Below are 20,382 nucleotides of genomic sequence, written 5' to 3'. Positions count from 1 at the left end.
TTTTACACCATCCATATATCCCCAAAATCACAGTGAGACGCCCAATCAACTTCAGTAAGGTGTGGGAGCATGATCTCTGCCTGTAAGGAAGCAAGGGATGTGGTGTACATTCGATGGTTCTCACCCTTCACTGAACCCTTGACCCTGATCATCGAGCCCCAGCCCTAATCACTCCCCTGCTCTGGTTTCCTGTCACAACGCCTGGTACACAGCCACTTCCTGTATTCTAAGGGAGGGGCTGACTTAGAAGTTACATTTGAGGAACATTGGGTCATATTGGGGCATATGTGACAAGAGTGGGTGTTACAGCCAGGTCTAGAGAGACACCTCACCATCTCATTCAGCAGCTTGAGTATGCGGATTGTGAGCTCCTTTCCTGCAGGTAAAAAGGTATGTGATTTGGTTTTTATAATATAAAGGCTTGGTCTACCAGGGTTGCAGGGTTCAATTGATAACATCAGTATGGAATGGTGAATTGAAGGCCATTCAATAAACTTTCAGTTTGAGCTCTTTATGATCAGCTAAGGCTCATGGCATGAAGATGACCTGTAGCAAGTTCAAGTATTTCAAAAGTACAATGATTCCTTGGTTACTTTTACTTTTCTTAAATATAATGCAGAAAATCAATAAAGATTCAGTGCACTGAAATACAATTTAGTAGGTCATGTCGGCATGGTATTAAAAAGGAAGAAATTGGATGTTCATGCACCATCTAAGTTTACTCTTGGGAAAGAAGCAAAGCTTGCTTGAATAAACCCCAGCCTTTTCATTTGAAGGATTCACATTGACTGATCAAGAAACAATTGGCACAGCAAAGCTGTCTCGGTAAGGTTAGAGTGCATGAATTGTCTGTTGTATTGTAACGTGTCTACTTTTCTTGCTCTGATTAGCACAGTCATAAACCCAGTATTCCCACCAAGGTCATGAAGGCCTCACAATGCTCTATTTATATGTGTATCACAGAATAGTCTTTGCCTGGCTACCCAGACTCCAAGCTCCGGCCAAACGTTACACCCCGCCCATGGACGTTAGTCTCTTCTCCTCAATGAAAAAAACGAACGATCAGCTGAATCATTTTGTGTGAGTCGTCAGACTACACAGGCAATGTATGTGTTGAACTGTTCAGTTAGCAGAAAAACGTATGTGCAGAGGACGTTTCCCAGAAGTTGTGAAACGTTGGTTAACAGCTCTCCCGCCATTAGTACAAAAGGGTGGACTGTCATTAGCAGAAGAGATCGGACCCAGTTTATCTTTCTCATCTCTGTCCTCTTTCGCCTCAGTTGTTACTGTCAACACCTGCTACATCATGCATCAGTAATTTAGTTGTATTTGACTGTATGGCATGGCACTTGTTGATTGTTAAAAACCCTGATAAGAACATAAACATGGTTTATCTTTAAACAGCATCTGAAGGGATGTTCCTGAGCGAGCAGCCACTCATGACATGAACTTCTGAACACACCCATTGAGATAAAAAAAAACACTGAGGTGATTGTAAGTTGACGTTGAAGTGTCTCAAGCTTTCATGCTTTTATTTACATCAAACGTCGATGGAGTTGAACATTTCCATCTGGCAAAGTCAATTTAGCAAAACAGCTGGGAATGACTTGCAAATCCAGTACTGTACATTGCATGGTTGTGAAGTAGAAACGGACATACATAATCTATACTCCTCAGTGTAAACCAACCAAGGCATACCAGGAATATCAAGTCATGTTAAGTCTGTTATGTCAATTCTTGTCATGCTGCAGTTGTCTTGAGTCCACGGAACTATTTTGATGTCCCAGCCTCTTTGAAACTGTTCAACACCCTTCTTGTCCCTTAGAGGCAAATGTGCTCCACACGCCATCAGAAAACAATTTTGATGTGCATCCTCTGTTCTCCTCTGGCTGTCTTTCTACCTCTCCCTCTCCCTCTCCCTCTCTCAGCATCCGACGAACTCAGAGCAAGCAGCAGCCCACTTCCAATTGTCATGGCAACAGCATGTGAATGCATTGGGCCATAGGTACAGACTGTAGAGTGGATGTTTGAGTGCGGCATCGGAAGCCACAGCTCTATCTCCTGAAGCAAGCTGTAAGGTAGGAGGGGACAACACAGGGGTTTGGAAGGGTTTATGGACACGTTAATCAGGCTCTATTTTACAGGAAGGTCGAGATGACGGTATGCCACTGCTGTCCGTTCGTTCTGTCAAAGATCCATTTTGACTTCATGTATGTAGACATGCAGACAGAGCTTGTGTGGTTTATGTGAAATAATGGCATGTTTATTGTTCAAATTAGTATGTATTTATTCAAGGAAGTCGAGGGTCTCTCTCTATCTACAGTGTGTACACGTCTCTCTCGCTATCTCCATCTCGCTCTCATCTATCTGGAAAGGTAAAACATGGACATGATTATGTCAGAAAGCCCTCTATTTTAAGCGTTGTTGTTATTGTGTGTGTGTGTTGTGAGAGGTTGTGTGTGCGTGTGCAATGTGCAGGCATATGTGGGTGCATGTATGCATGTGTGAGTGTGTGCATCTGCATGTGCAAACGTGTGTGCATGAATGTGTGCATGCATGTGTGTGTTTATGGGCTTTTGTGTGTGTACATGTATGTATGTATGTATGTATGTATGTATGTATGAATGTATGTATGTACAGTACCAGTCAAAAGTTTGGACACACCTACTCATTCAAGGGTTTTTCTTAATTTGTACTATTTTCTAGATTGTAGAATAATAGTGAAGACATCAAAACTATGAAATAGCACATATGGACTCATGTAGTAACCAACAACAAAAAAAGTGTTAAACAAATCAAAATACATTGAGATTCTTCAAAGTAGTCACCCTTTGCCTTGATGACGGCTTTGCATACTCTTGGTATTATCTCAACCAGCTTCACCTGGAATGCTTTCCAACAGTCTTGAAGGAGTCCCCACATATGCTGAGCACTTGTTGGCTGCTTTTCTTTCACCTTGCAGTCCAACTCATTCCAAACCACCTCAATTGGGTTGAGGTTGGGTGATTGTGGAGGCCAGGTCATCTTATGCAGCACTCCATAACTCTCCTTCTTGGTCAAATAGCCCTTACACAGCCTGGAGATGTGTTGGGTCATTGTCCTGTTGAAAAACAAATGATAGTCCCACAAAGTGCAAACCAGATGGGATGGCGTATCGCTGCAGAATACTGTGGTAGCCATGCTGGTTAAGTGTGCCTTGAATTCTAAATAAATCACAGACAGTGTCACCAGAAAAGCACCCCCACACCATCACACCTCCTCCTCCATGTTTCACGGTGGGAACCACACATGCGAAGATCATCCGTTCACCTCAAAAATACACAGTGGTTGGAACTAAAAATCTCAAATTTGGACTCATCAGACCAAAGGACAGATTTCCACCGGTCTAATGTCCATTGATCATGTTTCTTGGCCCAAGCAAGTCTCTTCTTATTATTGGTGTCCTTTAGTAGTGGTTTCTTTGCAGCAATTGGACCATGAAGGCCTGATTTACGCAGTCTCCTCTGAACAGTTGATGTTGAGATGTGTCTGTTACTTGAATTCAGTAAATAATTTATTTGGGCTGCAATTTCTGAGGCTGGTAACTCGAATGAACTTATCCTCTGCAGCAGAGGTAACTCTGGGTCTTCCTTTCCTGTGGTGGTCCTCATGAGAGCCAGTTTCATCACAGCGCTTGAGGGTTTTTGCGACTGCACTTTAAGAAACTTTTAAAGTTGACATTTTCCTTAATTGACTGACCTTCATGTCTTAAAGTAATGATGGACTGTCGTTTCTCTTTGCTTATTTGAGCTGTTCCTGCCATAATATGGACTTGGTCTTTTACCAAATAGGCTATCTTCTGTATACCACCCCTACCTTGTCACAACACAGCTGATTGGCTAAAACGCATTAAGATGGAAAGAAATTCCACAAATTAACACTTAACAAGGTACACGTGTTAATTGAAATGCATTCCAGGTGAATGCCACATGAATCTGGTTGAGAGAATGCCATGAGTGTGCAAAGCTGTCATCAAGGCAATGGGTGGCTACTTTGAAGAATCTGAAATATAAAATCTATTTTGATTTGTTTAACACTTTTTTGGTTATTACATGATTCGATGTGTTATTTCATAGTTTTCTCTTCACTATTATTCTACAATGTAGAAAATAGTAAAAATAAAGAAAAACCTTGGAATGAGTAGGTGTGTCCAAACTTTTGACTGGTACTGTATGTATGTATGTATGTATGTATGTATGTATGTATGTATGTATGTATGTATGTATGTATGTATGTATGTATGTATGTATACACACACACACACAGTGCATTCGGAAAGTATTCAGACCCCTTTTGCTAAAAAAAAATCCCCTCATCAAATTACACACTATACCCCATGATGACGAAGCAAAAACAGGTTTTTAGAAATATTAGCAAATTTATTACAAATAAAAAACTTAAATATTACATTTACATAAGTATTCAGGCCCTTTACTCAGTACTTTGCTGAAGCACCTTTGGTAGCGATTACAGCCTTGAGTCTTATTGGGTATGATGCTACAAGCTTGGCACACCTGTATTTGGGAAGTATTCTCCAATTCTTCTCTGCAGATCAGCTCAAGTTCTGTCAGATTGGATGGGGAGCATCGCTGCACAGCTATTTTCAGGTCTCTCCAGAGATGTTCGATCGGGTTCAAGTGCAGGCTCTGGTTGGGCGACTCAAGGACATTCAGAAATTTGTCCCGAAACCACTCCTGTGTTGTCTTGGCTGTGTGCCTAGGGTCCTTGTCCTGTTGGAAGGTGAACCTTCTCCCTGGTCTGAGGTCCTGAGCGCTCTGGAGCAGGTTTTCATCAAAAATCTCTCTGTACTTTGTTCTGTTTATCTTTCCCTCGATCCTGACTGGTCTCCCAGTCCCTGCAGCTGAAAAACATCCACACAGCATGATGCTGCCATCACCATGCTTCACCGTAGGGATGGTATTGGCCAGGTTATGAGCGGTGCCTGGTTTCTTCCATACGTGGCGCTTGACATTCAGGCCAAAGAGTTCAATCTTGGTTTTATCAGACCAGAGCATCTTGTTTCTCATGGTCAGAGTCCTTTAGGTGCCTTTTGGCAAACTCCAAGCGGGCTGTCATGTGCCTTTTACAGAGGAGTGGATTCCGTCTGGGCACTCAACCATAAAGGCCTGATTGGTGGAGTGCTGCAGAGATGGTTGTTCTTCTGGAATGTTCTACCACCTCCACAGAGGAACTCTGGAGCTCTGTCAGAGTGACCATCGGTTTCTTGGTCACCTCCCTGACCAAGGCCCTTCTCCCCTGTTTGCTCAGTTTGGCTGGTCGGCCAGCTCTAGGAAGAGTCTTGGTGGTTCTAAACTTCTTCCATTTAAGAATGATAGAGGCCACTGTATTCTTGGGGACCTTCACTGCTGCAGACATTTTTTGGTCCCTTCCCCAGATCTCTGCCTCGACACAATCCTGTCTCGGAGCTCTACGGACAATTCCTTCGACCTGATGGCTTGGTTTTTGCTCTGGCATGCACTGTCAACTGTTGGACCTTACATAGACAGGTGTGTGCCTTTCCAAATCATGTCCAATCAATTATTGAGGAGTATTTCTGTCTGTAATAAAGACCTTTTGTGGGGGAAAACTCATTCCGATTGGCTGTGCCTGGCTCCCCAGTGGGTGGGCCTGGCTGCCAAGTGGGTGGGCCTATGCCCTCCCAGGCCCACTCATGGCTGCACTCCTGCCCTGACTGATTCCTTATCTGAACTGTAACTCAGTAAAATCTTTTAAAATGTTTGCATGCTGTGTTTATATCTATCTATCTGTTTAGTTAGCGGAAAGGTAATGGGACTGATCCTATCTCCAATATATCTAAATGGGGTAATTCCATTTGAATTCAATCACTTTTTGACATCATACCTCTTGCCCATGGAAGAAGTGGTCAGAAAGTGACTTTTTGAACCTGAATGCCAAAACATTCAGGAGATAAAGGTGCTCAAAGTTGATCTATTTTGTATACCCCACCATACCATGAAACATCCATGTTTTCATCACTGGAAAAGATAAACGGGTGAGATTGATACAATTTAACCCAATCAGTCAAAAGACCCCGTTTTTCATTTTTTCTGACTAACATTTATCTGCATGTCAGATTAATGGTTGGTTGGAGTCATTGGATTAAAAGCTTACAAACAGTGCTGTCAAACTCTTTTATTATTCCTTGACAAAAAAATGAAATTGTCATTTTGAAACCTTTAACGTCAACGATCTAAAAACACATAAACCGAAAAATAAATCAAAAATCTTCATATTTGCATATGCTGTATCTTAGACCCCATTTCACATCATATGAGGTTTTGTGTGGTGCCAGCCATCGGTTGAGACACAACATGCTCTTGAAAACAGTGTGGCTGTCATTTCAATCATAGATATAGAATTCATAGAATGGACCTATCCCTTCAGACCACTGCAATTTAGCTGGTACACCATTGAAATGTAAATGAAATTGTAACTTCTAGTTACTACCACAAAGATGACCGCCAGTCCACCCACCGTCGAATGTCAACTTAAATGGTCATGTTTATTCTGTTATCTATATTTGTATGTTTCAATAGGTTTCCTATGCTGGATTGACAATAGAACTTAAAACAACAGATATTCCCATTCAAATCATTATTCTCTGATGTGTGGACCTTCAACCATCTTTGTGGTACCATTTGAAAGTATACATTTCAATTGTATTCCCATTATCAGTCAAAACATGACACTCACCCTGTATTCAAGAGCATGCTGTGTCTCAACAGATGGCGGGCACATCACAAATACCTCAGATGATGTAAAATATGGTCTAAGCATATGTGAATATGAAGACAAAAATCAAGAGTTAACATGTTTTTACATAGTTGACATTAAAGGCAAAAAGAAAGTTCATACAGAAATGATAAAATAGTTTGACAACCGTTCATCTTTTCCAGTGATTCATTTTTATTTAAATTTTTTATTTATTTAACCTTTGGGCCAATTGTGCGCCGCCCTATGGGACTCACAATCACTGCCGGTTATGATACAGCCTGGGTGAAGACATGGATGTCTCATGGTATGGTAGGGTATGCAAAATGGGTCAAATTGAAGCACCTTTATCTCCTGAATGTTTTGGCATTCAGGTTCAAAAAGTCACTTTCTGAGCACTTCTACAATGGGCAAATATGTACGGAAGGTTTCATTCAAATCAAAAGGGGTGCTGTGAATAAGTGAATCAATTCAAATGGATTTACCCAATGGCAACTGACCCATGCCAAAACGTTCTCTTGAATCCATCATAACCCACTTAGCATTTACAAGAAAGAAAGTGTTAAGTCTAGTTTTTCCTAAACAGTATGTTGTTCAGAGAGTTGTCAAGGGAGAAAGCAGGTGACGGAATGGAAATGAAAATGGAAGGGAAAAGGGATTTTGGACTGAAAGGAATTAAGGTTTAGTCCAGCAATGAAAGAGGGGGGATTCCAAGAGCATCTGTACACAACAGTCTTTACCCTACTAATTGTCCCAAAAGAAGGTGCACCCTCCAACAATAACAGATGATCATTTTCCCCCGTGAAACAGCATTGACCATCTTCATTAGCTAACTTTATCCACACTCTGTCTGACTGTGCTGAGGCTTGTTATCAAGTACTCCATTGTTGAATGTGTAGATCTCAAAGCAACATTCATCATACTAGCCTTGAAACTATTACTGCACTGCTCCTACCATCTCTTTATTCCTGTTCAATATAAAACTGGGTGGTCTTCGTAATAGAGCTTGTCAATCTCCCTCAATCAAAATGTATGTTTTTTTTTTTAACACACTCTTTCCCTTTGATCAATGGCCATGGCTTTTTTTGTTGTTGTTGGCATGATTACTGGATTAGCTTTTGCACATCTTGTTCATCCAATGCAGTGTAAATGGTAAGAAACCAGACATCACGCAGTATAGATCTCATCTGGGAGTGTTTTTGTGCTCTGACTATGGATGAACAGGTAGCAGTTGCCATGGCAAACACCCACTCTTTCTTTATCAGGCACAAGACCAAGATAAGCAGACATTTTCTGACGTCCTTCCTTCTTCCCAGCCACAGCTCTCTCTCGCCCCTCTCCTACTCTCACTATCTCTCTACATCCTTGTACTCAATAGATTATGTCTTAATTCAAAAGGGAAATGAACAAAAGGCAGAATAGCATATATTGGTTTTATTTATGAAACCAAGATGAACACCCCACTATGCTCGCACTCACACAACTTGTTTCTTCTCTCTTCTCATCCAGCTGAATGAATAGTGAAACCCTGTTCTCTAAAGAGGAGCCATCTCACCAAGGATCCATCTCTGCTCAGCCAATCAGCCTGTGATCTGCCCGGTCTCTCAGGCCTGTCTCTGATTCCATGGAGCACAGGGCCCTGATGTGTACCAGTCAACCCTGGAAGGGGCCCAAAGGCTCCACCTTCACCCCTAACTGGGACGCCCCATCATGCCGACCAACAGTGACGTCCCCTTGCCCTGACGTGGTAAAGTCCCCGTGTCAACATGCTGCCAACATATGTCACCCTTCAGAAGCCCCTGTGACCTCCCAGTCCCAGCAGATTGGCCCCCACGTCTCAACATCCTCTGGGTTCTCTGCCACTGCCAACACTGCCAGTAGAAAAGGTGAAAAGGAGTGTAATATAGTCATCCCCATTCAAAATGAGGAGACGGTCCTGCCAGCATACAACCCTGGGTTTCGCGGACGCTCCTCCTCCGCAGCCACTGCCTCACACCCAGTCCCTCCCAGACGCAGATGTGACAGCTACGTCCACCTATGCCCTGACAACGGCTCAGAGGACACAAGCAGAGGCGACGCCTCCCAGTTGAGCCCAGACGTCTCCCCTGATCACGGTGGCCCACGGTCGCGGTCCCGCAGCATCATCCTGAGGAAGACAAAGAGGAGGCCGGCGCCGCCAACCCGTAGCGTATCCCTCAGGAGAGAACCTGCCACCAAGCTCAGAGACAACAGGACTAAGAGCCTTTATATCGACAGGGACCCTGCCCCCCATGACTCCTTCCTGCCTGACCTCATCCTCATCTCCACACCGAGGACAGAGGAGGAGCTGGGCCTGGAGCAGTCCCCTGCTCAGCCTGTACAGGCCCGGATTGGGCCACCAGTCAACGACAATGGGCAGCTACGTGAAGTAAGGTCTACTGAGCCCTGCTGTCTCATGCCAAGCTCAGGTCCTGCTATGGGTATTACTGTAAATGAGGGAAGAAAAGCCTCCAGCAGGTCAGAATCAGTCAGACCCCTTCCCCCCTTGCAACGCCCACAGTCTCTAACTTGTAAGCAGTCCCCCTTCCAACAACCTGCCTCAGTCTCTCCCTCCAGTGGCCAGTCCAGCTCTCAGTGTGAGACTCATCCCCCTCCTGTCCTCACATCTGCCATCACGGGACCCTCCCCCTTGGGCTGCAGGATGCGCCCCAAGTCCTCCACCTCGCCCACCTCCCCCATTGCCAGGACCAGCAGGATGCGGCTATCCCTGGAGTTGCCAGGGGTCGTCCCTCTCCCAGACCCGGCGGCGATCAAACCCAAAGCCACCCGGCGCCACTCAGAGTCCTCTGGGTCGTCTGGCACCACCAGACCCAGACAGAGGCTGAGCTCCAGCATGATGGTGATGCCTGTGGTGACCCAGGAGGAGCTCAGCAATGTGCGTTTGCGTTCCGTCAGCAGCTCAGACTCTGACAAAGGCCTGGAGGGCTCACCTGAAGTCATCAGGGAAGAGGAGCTGGAACAGGAGCTGGTGAGCTGCCCACTGGTCCACCACAGTCCTAAAGCTAAACCACCTGTTGCTGCTAAGCCACCTGGACACAAATGGCCACCGATACATTTGGTAAAGTCTTCCTCAGTCTCTACTCATTTCTCAGAGACCATTCCAGCCTCACCAAGAGAGAGCCAGGGGGACATGTATATGGTGGAAAGGAGACCAAAACCTAAAAGGTTGCATCAGCTTCCTCGTGTTGCCAGTGATGGGGTTATGGTTGAGAGGCAGCAAGCTGTAGACAGGCAACAGTATGATGTGATTGACCCCCACCCACCACCCGCCTCCTGCCATTCAGAGACCAGGGATGTGAGAAGGACCTCTCCCACCAGGACCTCATTTCTCCTAGCTGAACTGGATAGGAAGAAGAAGATGGTTCCCCCTCCAGTCGCAAAGAAACCGGATGTCCTCTTCATGTCCTCCATCAGCTCACTGGGACAAAAGAGTAATAGGAGCCATGTCTGGTCTGGGCCCAGTGGTGCTTACCAGTCTCCTGCCACTGCATACCAGTCTCCTGCCACTGCATACCAGTCTCCTGCCAGTGCATACCAGTCTCCTGCCACTGTATACCAGTCTCCTGCCACTGTATACCAGTCTCCTGCCACTGTATACCAGTCTCCTGCCACTGCATACCAGTCTCCTGCCACTGCATACCAGTCTCCTGCCACTGCATACCAGTCTCCTGCAAGTGATTACCAGTCTCCTGCCAGTGCATACCAGTCTCCTGCCAGTGCATACCAGTCTCCTGCCTGTGCATACCAGTCTCCTGCCAGTGCATACCGAGACAAAGACTTTATTGGACAAGATCTCAACCATCACAGTATAAGAGATGGTATTCTTCATTTTATAAGAGAAACTCATTCGCACTGTTTTGAACTCTGCATGCTATCTGTGTTTGTTACTATCAAATCAATATGTACAAATAATATGTAGATGGCATGAGTTAGTTCTTAAACTAAGAGTTAGCTCTTGCACGAAGTAATGGAAATGATACTGTGTTATATTTTTCCAACAGGGTTCTTCCTAGATGAGAACTATGAAGAGAGGAGGGCAATGCCCCAGATGAGAACACTGTGCCTTGGGGAGCAGGAGGAGGAAGCGTTGGAGCACAACTCACAGTCAACTACTGAGGACCTATTCACCATCATACACAGGTAATGAGACTTACTGTTCCCCAAAATAGAACTGTGACAGACACACAAAACAAACTACCCGTATTGCGTAAGTAAAAGAGATACAGAGATGGGCCCTGTACACTTTCATGCACACTAAATTAGTTACATAATTCCATCCATCAAATAACCAAACATTACCACACTTCACAAAGAAATATGTTGTCAGAATTATTTTCAACTTATGGTTGTTTAAAAAAAATATACATCTTCTTCACAAGTGTATTAAATTGGCTACTTTCGGTCTCCCTTTTTTAAGGTCCAAGAAGAAACTCCTGGGTCGCAAAGAAACAGCTGACAGCAGGCAAGGTTATGGATCCCCCATTAAAGGCATCCAGGGGGTTGTCCAGAAGTCAAGCTCCAAAAATGACAACTTCATGGCTTTTCTGCAGAGGCGGAGGAGCAATAAACCCAACTCTGGGGAGAGACTGTCAGCCGCTGAACTGCTGAAGAGTACCAAACCACTGGTCGGTCAGCCATAGAGCATCAAACAACTCCAATGTTTATGTTTCTCAATGTGTTGCAAACACTTATCACTCAATATGGGGCATGAGAGTATTGTGGACAATCAGGGACGGGGGGACTGGGACGGGGGGACTGGGGGAGGTGATTGTTTAGATTGCTTTACGTGCTACACCGTCAACTTGTTTCTGTGATGGCAATACAGCATACAGAGGTCTAACTGTGAATATGACAACATGTTGGCCAGCTGTGTTTTGCTTATGAGCTGAGACAATCTATCACGTCAACACCTTTTTCTTGCCTTGACGTGTGATGCATACACCATTTGTTTTTGAGCTGCCAACATTTGTGCTTTTGGTCATGTATCGCTCAGAAATAAAAACAAAAGCTGCTTGTGTGTCTATGACAGATCATTAGTATGCGTCTGACCTAACCCACCGCTGCCCAAACCGGATGCCCTTATTTACTCGGACAAACGTGACTGCTGTTTTATCGACTGGCTTTTCATCGATGAGTAACTCCTCCGGCGTCAGGGTTATTGAACTGATATCAATTCAAGATATGTTTAAGGGCCAATGTTTTCGCCCAATATTTCCCTGTTACAATTACATTGCATTCAAAATGGGTCAACTGGTAGGGTTGTGAAAAATGAGCAATTTAAGTCATTCAAGAACTTAGTCACTGAAAAGTGGGGATTGCCAAACATTCAAGCCAAGCATGGGGACTCTGAGCATGAGGGGTGTTACTGAGTGTTAGAGATAAATAGATGGGATTTAATATATATATATATTATAATTGTATATATAATCCACAGGTAGTTTGCCCTAGGTCCTCAATGTGTCACTCCTGATACAATATGACTGACTGGATTACTAGCGTTTAGTATTTCACTCTCACTACTAAGGTCCACTCTAAGATTCAATTTCAACATGGCTTTCCTGTTCAGTGTTAGAGTGGGTACATCCCTGGATTGAAGAGACCTTAATGTTCAAGAAGGGGAGAATTTGTGCTAAAAGGTGAGGACTTGTTTTAGCTGAGGCTGGATGATGGTGCACCTGCCAAATACAAGTTTGTATATCAATGTTGGCTAGCAGCGTATCAATATATTGTGAGATATTACTCATCTTTGACCTCTGACCCCATCAGGTGATAGGAGGGCTGCATTGCTCTTATAAATCAATGAATGATATTTAAATGTTTGGGGAATGTAGTAGTAGTAGTAGCAGCAGTAGTATAGTTATCCTATATAACACAAGACGTGTCCACTTTCTGGTCTCGGATGTCTCTCTTAAAGAATTAGAAATTTGTTGAAAATGTAATTTCAGGTTAATTCCAACAAATAATACGTGTGACTGCGTTGTGATATCTCACAATGTCTTTCAAAAGGATACGCAATGATGTCTCACAATGTCTTTCAAAAGGATACGTAATGATGTCTCACAATGTCTTTCAAAAGGATACGTAATAAGAGGTCGTTTTCATGTCACACGACATATCATAAGGATCATTTTATGATATGGTATTTATGATATTTTACAAGCAAGGTTGAAAATGTGAATTTAGTTTGTTTTTCTCTCGAATCACAATTGTTACACCTGGAACTGGAACGACAGGTTGAGTATGGTTCTACTGAGGATTAGACAGGTAGGTCATTGTGACAGTACTATTAGGCAGGTGCCGATGGGGACAGACAGAGGGCTTTTTCAATCTGTGCTCCCTGTCTGCCTTGATTAGATTATCACCACACATGATGAATAATCATCCCATTGGAGAAAATAAACCTATAGAATTACGTCAAATAAACCTAGCCATGTCTGTCGTCATAACTTTATATTTCACAAGACATCGGGCCTTTTGGGGGAAGGACAGTGTTTGATGGATAGTGGAATCTGCTGGAGGAGGCATTTTGCAATGCTCTGGCAGCTTTACCAGCTTCACAGTTTACTGCATGAGTGGCCTCAACCTATTTGACAACCCCAGTCCTCAAAGAAGCCAAGTTCCCTTATACCTCCCCATGGACCCTGGCTGCTGTGGTTCCTGCTGGCATCCCTCAGTCTGTTTGTCCTATGTGGCCTGATCTACTGTGTTCAAGGCAGGGATAGTGGGACCTTGGAAATGTGACCATCTTGTTTGCTAAGGTCCTGCCTCAGACTGCAGCGCGGCTAACTGTGGAGACGATCAACGACAACCCCTCACCGTCTCTGGGCGCCACCTTCGAGTACGTCATCATCGATGAGGACTGCCAGACATCCAAGTCACTCAAAGGTTTCCTAGGCCTCTAGTCACAGGCTAATGCCTTCCTGGTCCCTGTCAACCCTGGCTACTGTGAAGCAGCCTCTTTATTCTTGGGTCTGTGTGAACTATGTGCTGGATGATTGAAGTAAGGCACCTTACCTTTGCCCGCACGGTGCTACTCAGCCTGGTGAGACACTTCCGCTGAGCACACATAGGGATCATCTCCTCGGCTGAGGATGTGTGTGTGTGGACACAGTCAGCAAGGTGGCCAGTGCCCTGCGTAACCATCGTGGTATCCACAGACAAGGGCCCTGCTAGCATACGACTGGCTCTCACTAGGGTCCAGAGAGCAGAAAAGAGTACTGTTTTTCATTGTGGTTTTTCTTTCAATACAACTACTATTTGTCCACCACTAACAACTATTAGTACTACAATCAGTACCAGAGACAGTATAAAAAGACAACTACTACTGTGTCGCAACTACTACTACTACTACTACTAACCTATTGTGTGGTTGTGTTTTGTGTTCTCTATAAATCAGTGATGATCCTCAGCATGTACTCTGTGCTGATTGGAGGGCGTAACCAGAAGTTGCTGTTGGAGACTGCTCTGGACATGCATCTGACGGACGGTCCCTCGTGTTCATCCCCTACGACACGCTGCTCTACAAGGACGTGCACTACCCTGCCCTCATCAACCACGGCAAGCTGGAGAGCATGCAACGCTGTCTTGACCGCCACCTTGAACTCAGAGGAACTCTGAGGAGAACTGGGGCTAAAGGGTTTTTTCATGAATAGCCATAGTTTGGGCTAAATCAAATCGTTGGAGTGTCCCTGGTTTTGTATATTTGCATTTGTGTAACATTATCAGTATGTAATTTAATCCTTTTCCACATTCCCCCTCTGTTTGGTACCGTCTACAGCTCTATCCTCTTCGTGGCTAACGCTATGCAGAATGTGCGTGACTGGTGCGCCACTCCAGAAACATAGCTTTCTATGGGTTCCGCCAGCGTGTCGGGAACCAATGGCTCTGGGGCCAGCCTACTGGAGCATGTGGTGCTGGTCACCAATAGGTAGTCCTGGCCTCTGCTGCCCACCCACCGTGTGGACCTAGACCCTGGGATGGTCAGGTCTCTGGGCTGTAGCACCCACTTCCCATCGGGGCCCCATCCCAACCTCCAATTGCTGGTTAATTCCAGGCACCTTATGCACAGGAGGTGAGGAGAGAACACAGCAAATTATACAAAACCACATAGGGTAGGGGGGGGGGGGTTAAACACAGACAAAGGAACACACACACTAACACACTGCCCTCACTCACTCACTCACGCCCACACACACACACACACACACACACACCAGCAAAACAGGAAGAGAAGGTCACCATCTGTTCATAGAGAAGACATCTTTCTCTAGAGGAAAGTGGAACAGAGAATTAGAACAGGGTGTGGTGGTGGAATGTTGATATAGTTTGTGGTAACTTCAGGAAGCTAGGGGGTCTTTTTTAAAATCAGGCAAATGCTACGTTTACTACATGATGTTTTTGTTTCCACTTCATCGTCCTGTTTCAGGGTCAGGAGGAGCGGATACATTCCATCATATCATAGTCTTCCTGTGCATCCCTTTGACGATTCTCCTCTCAATTGGACTCTAGTTATCATGACACAAGGTGAGACCCAGCAGACACAGGAGGCAGATGGTTGGAGTTTAAGATGTTTATTAATCCAAAAGGAGTAGGCAAGAGAATGGTTGTGGACAGGCAAAAGGTCAAAACCAGATCAGAGTCCAGGAGGTACTGAGTGGCAGGCAAGTTCGTGGTCAAGGCAGGCAGGTACAAAGTCCAGAAACAGGCTAGGGTCAAAACCGGGAGGACTAGAAAAAGGGTCAATAGCGAAAAGCAGGAGATCAGGGAAAATGCTGGTTGACTTGGAAAAATACAAGACAAACTGGCATAGAGAGACAGGAAACACAGGGATAAATACACTGGGGAAAATAAGTGACACCTGGAGAGGGTGGAAACAATAACAAGGACATGTGAAACAAATCAGGGTGTGACACTAGTACTGTATTAGGTACAGTACCTTCCACATATTGCAATTTTTTTAACAGCTGGTAATAGCAGCAACAACTCCCTACTATATGCTTGACCTGTCTGCTGAAGGTAGGGATCACTCATCCAATCACAACCCCCGACACAATCAAAAACAGGTTTAACAGTTTAGTTTAATATGCGTGAGTGATTCAGGCTTCATTTGAATGTGTACATACACGTTGTCTGTTGCACGCATGGTCCCAATGCTCTCTTCCTGTCTGTCAAATATCATCCAGAAGGTGAGTACCGGTAACCCTCCTCCACTATGCTGTCCCAGTTTAAGAACATTAACAAAAAGGGAGGGAGACCAACATTCTAGACTCTGTGCTGTGGATTCTGGAGCAGTACTCCTCTAACACGGAGAAGCTGATCAGAGAGAGCTGGAGATAGAGAAACAGAAAACTGAGAAATTACTCACCTCAGAAGCTGCCTCCATGACTAACAGACAACAACAACACTCACACACACCCTCAAAAAAAAAAAAACTGTCTAGGATGTACACGTTTATCCAGTTTCAACTGAATAGGGCCCTAAGTGGTGTGTTTCAGTCAACAGGAAAGCGTAAGTCCTCTCAACTGCCACCAGAAAGCCCAATATGGCTAAAAGATGAAGTAATTCTAAGCTGCGTTTTAGCCATCGCTTCATCCCACACACCCAAAATAGGATTTTCCCTACCATGTTGTTTGCAGAATACCAAATCCATTTGAGCCATAGCACAGCAAAGATCCTGGTGGCAGGTAGGAGTGCAAAAACAACCTATACAGGAACAGGAACTGTGGTCCAAGTGACCGTGTTCCTGCAGGTATCAAACTACTGTATGCATCATGAACTGTATACAAACTGCACTTAACCACCAGATCATAGCGAGTTACTATGACAACTTAAAGTGGATACCTGCAGCGCATCATGTGTATAGTTCCCATGTGCAGCATTTGCTTTAATCAACACCCCCACCCCATATATGTTTCAGACAAATGGCTCATGGCTTGCAGATGGAGGAGATCGCCCGATAAAAGCGGAAAGCAGAACAACAACTTGCCAAGAAGAATAAATGAAGTAGAGTTATGCATTAAACATGTATATCATTACAAGGTGTACATGGCTAGAGCACTCTCTCAGTGGGATACACATTATGTACACCGACTGCCTTTTTACTCTTCCTGGATTTGTTTTTCTACTGAAGATCTTACTAACAGCTGACTAACATGATGTTCTTTCAAACTTAAATGGACCGCAAGTGGGACTCGCTCTTTAGAGTCTGTGCTAAGGACGCAGCAATGACAGTTCAAGGGGAAAAGGCCACAGACTTCATGGATGACTGATGTCCCACATCCAGCTTGCTGTCTTTCAGAACGAGGACAGTAGTGAAGGACTTTAAGCATCTCCTGCAGGAAGCGGTGAGGAGGATCTTGACTGTGCAGACAGTGACGGACTCTGGCACCAAGTTTGGACACGGAGGACAATGTGATGAGGTATCATCCCCGAAACACAAGAAACAACTCCGGGGGATGAGGAGAAACATCAAGTGAAAACGGCATACTCTCTGCACTTGTATTTGCCATTTTGACACTCAAGGGCTTTTGTCCAACCAAAACTCTTCCTATGGAAATGGTTGGCATCGGTGGACATATTGCAGATGACATCACCGGATATATTGCAGATGACATCACTGGATATACTGCAGTACAATATATTGTAGAGATTATTCTGCAATCTTAATAAGGAGCTTTTCAAAGAGGAATTTGTCTCTGGAGAAGGAGATATAAATAGCATATGGGATGACATTTACTGAGCCATAGAGGGATCACATTTCTGACCTGCCCCTCACCCCATTTTTCCCTTTCCTGAAGCAGACAGCATGTAGTACAGTAGATGAGTCACTGGTACTTAAGGAAGAAAACACTCTTTACATGAGGTCGTAAACATTGTTTTGACCCAGTTGGGCGGGAGCACAATCTTTGCATCTCGGGAGCATGTGTGCTTTTCCGGTGCTCAAATAAACAATCATACAAGGGTTCATATAAGGATTGTACATGTACAAATATGATAGTGTATTGCAACATAAAACTGGATCTATGTTTCATGAATCTGCTATGCGGTTGTATCCGATCATTCTGAGCTGTCTTAAATATTTCCATATCCAAATAGTCATTCGCATGAGGTGCTAAAAACATGTGTTTTACCTACCATTATTATCTGCATCTCAAATAAATGGAAGTGGAATTGCATTTGGTTGGTTTCGTCACACCGTGCTTGAGCGTGGGCCCTGCAAGTACAGTATCTTGTGATGCAACTATGCACTAAAAGCCAACGTAGATGAATAAAGGAAACTTGCATCAAACATATTTATTTGGAAACAATTGTCCAGTGGACAAAGTGACATTCTATTACAGTATCAGAATCTGGGCATTTAAAGATTCCAATGTTTTCGTCTCAACTCCAGTATGCGCTACACTGCCCCCATAAGGCTGAACGGGACCGTACCAGGGGCGCGTTCAGCACCACACAAAGTTTTGGAACATTCAGATAAAAACATGTTATGTAGAACAAACATGCCTCTCCGTATCCGACATGTAATCATGTCGGCTTTATTCATGGCAACGTTCAACAACGTTTGGAACGGAACGTGGCCCATAATAGGCCAGTATAATCCTACACGTAAACTATCCTCATTACAATTTGCATGAAATCCTGCCATCAGAAGAGTGAGTAGGTAAAACATTGTGAGCCAAAACAAGTGTAAACTCTGCTCAGATATCTTGCACTGTCCCTTGAGTTTGTAAAGCTGATTTGTTGCAAAAATATGACTGGCTCCAAGACACTTTGAAATTGAGAGATAAATAAGAGATAAATAAGTTTGTGGTTTCCCCGGAACGTTCAGCGCTTTCAAAATGGCGAAAACACCTGAGTGCAGAGGTATAACAAAGGAGAATATATTTTTCGTTGCTTCTCTTAACCTACCCCGAAACCACCATAATCAACAACAACAACATCACCACCATCTACCCTCAGCAGCGGTGCTCACCTTTAGCTAGAGGAAACAACACTGCACGCTTGGAGTACAATTCATTTTGAAATCTCTCAGTGCTGTGAGTTCTCCTAAGAAGGTAATTGATCAGTATCAATGTTTCACTGTTAGTAAGAGGGGAGATTCTAAACACAAGCACCTGATAGGCCTGTACACTAAGGACGAGAACTTTATCATGAGAGCGAAGAATGCAGAGGAGCAAGAGGATAGGTACCTGGCTCTGAATGACCTGAGTATCTAGGAGAAAAATCAGCACCAGGACACTGAGGAGTTGAATTATGGATGCTGGACAATCTCTCCTGGCACCATCTTCAAACCAAGAACCTAACGGGGCTGTGTCTCTCTGCCAAGAGATGCTGTCTGTCAACCTGCCTATGATGAATGTCTTTCGCTGTGGTCACTCCCGAGTGCTTCTTCTTTATTGAGGTGGGTCGCTCGATCCTCTACTGGGCCCGCGGAGATCTGGATGCAGGTAGACTCAGGTGACCCTGTAGTGGCTCAGAACATGCACAAGACAATCCTGGTGGCCGTGAGAGCGCTGGCGGCCATCCCTGATTTCAGGCCGCGGAGCAAGAGTCAATCATTCCCATCAAACCCCTGCGCTGTAGTCACCACGTGACGTCATCAACATGTCAACCTGCCACCCAGACGGACTGGGCTCCAGCGGTCCTCAGGGACTGAAACTGTTGTAAGCAAACTGTCCCCACAGAAAAGTGAAAGAGATGAAGGCCACCGCCCTAACCAAACCTGTAGCCAAGGAGAGGGGACAGGTTAACAACTGATCAGCCCTGCGACTGGCACCTTGGCTCTCTGTAATGTCTGCATCAATAAAATCCTTGAAGAGAGCCTCAGTCACGGTGCCTGCATCTCCACCACCATTCCCGCCAGTGTATCCGGCAGCGGTGGCAATGTCTCTGATACACACCTCTGGCCCCTCCGTCTGTGGTTCTCCCAATGATAGAGGCTCTGTCTGGGCTGAGGATTTGGGCTCCCAGCCTTTCAGTTCTCCAGCAGTAACACCTCTGACTCCCACTCATTGAAGAGAACAGCCGGACTGACTACGTGGCCATGGATCTGAAGGTAATGGCGAGATCTTCGGTGTGGAAAAAGTCTACCCCTGAACATTCCAGACAATACCACCAAATCACTTCATGCGCTTCAAAATGTGAAAAATACCTCATCCAAGCCCCCTTTCCTTCATGTCTATCACCAGAGTACACATACACCCTCAGTGGCGGGCAGTTATATGCCAATGACTCCTGGCCCAGGGCCTCATGATGCAGATTATATCCCTTCAGAAGTCAATGTGACTCCCACCCCTCCTCAAACACCTAGTGCTACCATGTTCTCCTCAGACCAGGTGGGGCCCCAGGGCTACATGATGATGCTTCCACATAGCTGTTCACCAGCAAAGGAGAGCCTTAGTGATGTCGATCATTCACTGTGATGAATACATGGACGTGTCTCTTTGGAGCCCCATGGAAGACCCATACATATGGCTCACCCGAGGCTGTTAAATCTTCTTATTCCTCTCTACCAAGCTCCAACCAGCTCTCTACCAAGCTCCCCCCCCACACACACAGAGGAACTGTGAGCAC

The 20,382-nt window shown here is 44.8% G+C and overlaps 1 protein-coding gene and 1 pseudogene across 5 annotated transcripts; both read left to right on the top strand.

The window, feature by feature from the left end:
* The first annotated feature begins 246 nt into the window (after positions 1 to 246).
* Positions 247 to 11,838, top strand: si:ch73-362m14.2 (NHS-like protein 2). Of its 5 annotated transcripts, none has more exons than XM_014195999.2 (6): positions 279 to 390; positions 1,405 to 1,488; positions 1,929 to 2,078; positions 8,281 to 10,628; positions 10,812 to 10,950; positions 11,228 to 11,838. In XM_014195999.2, the coding sequence occupies exons 4-6, from the start codon at positions 8,396 to 8,398 to the stop codon at positions 11,448 to 11,450; spliced, it is 2,595 nt and encodes an 864-aa protein (XP_014051474.2). In that variant the 5' UTR covers positions 279 to 390; positions 1,405 to 1,488; positions 1,929 to 2,078; positions 8,281 to 8,395; the 3' UTR covers positions 11,451 to 11,838. The 5 variants fall into 5 exon arrangements, with proteins under 5 accessions (XP_014051473.2, XP_014051474.2, XP_014051475.2 ...); XM_014196000.2 differs by having other exon boundaries at positions 1,405 to 1,494; XM_014195998.2 differs by lacking the exon at positions 1,405 to 1,488 and having other exon boundaries at positions 247 to 390.
* Positions 11,839 to 13,050: 1,212 nt separating this feature from the next.
* Positions 13,051 to 17,285, top strand: LOC123742350 (retinal guanylyl cyclase 2-like; annotated as a pseudogene).
* Positions 17,286 to 20,382: the final 3,097 nt, after the last annotated feature.

This window comes from Salmo salar, chromosome ssa04, assembly GCF_905237065.1.
Source record: "Salmo salar chromosome ssa04, Ssal_v3.1, whole genome shotgun sequence".
Lineage (NCBI taxonomy): Eukaryota > Metazoa > Chordata > Actinopteri > Salmoniformes > Salmonidae > Salmo > Salmo salar.
The sequence above is the reverse complement of the archived record's forward strand: the minus strand, read 5'-3'. Positions and strand labels throughout refer to the sequence as shown.

Coding starts and splice junctions, on each gene's coding strand:
- si:ch73-362m14.2 (XM_014195998.2), top strand. CDS start 8,396: ATGGAGCACAGGGCCCTGATGTGTACCAGTCAACCCTGGAAGGGGCCC. Junction 10,629..10,811: donor CCATCACAGTATAAGAGATG/GTATTCTTCATT, acceptor TTTTTCCAACAG/GGTTCTTCCTAGATGAGAAC. Junction 10,951..11,227: donor CTATTCACCATCATACACAG/GTAATGAGACTT, acceptor CCCTTTTTTAAG/GTCCAAGAAGAAACTCCTGG.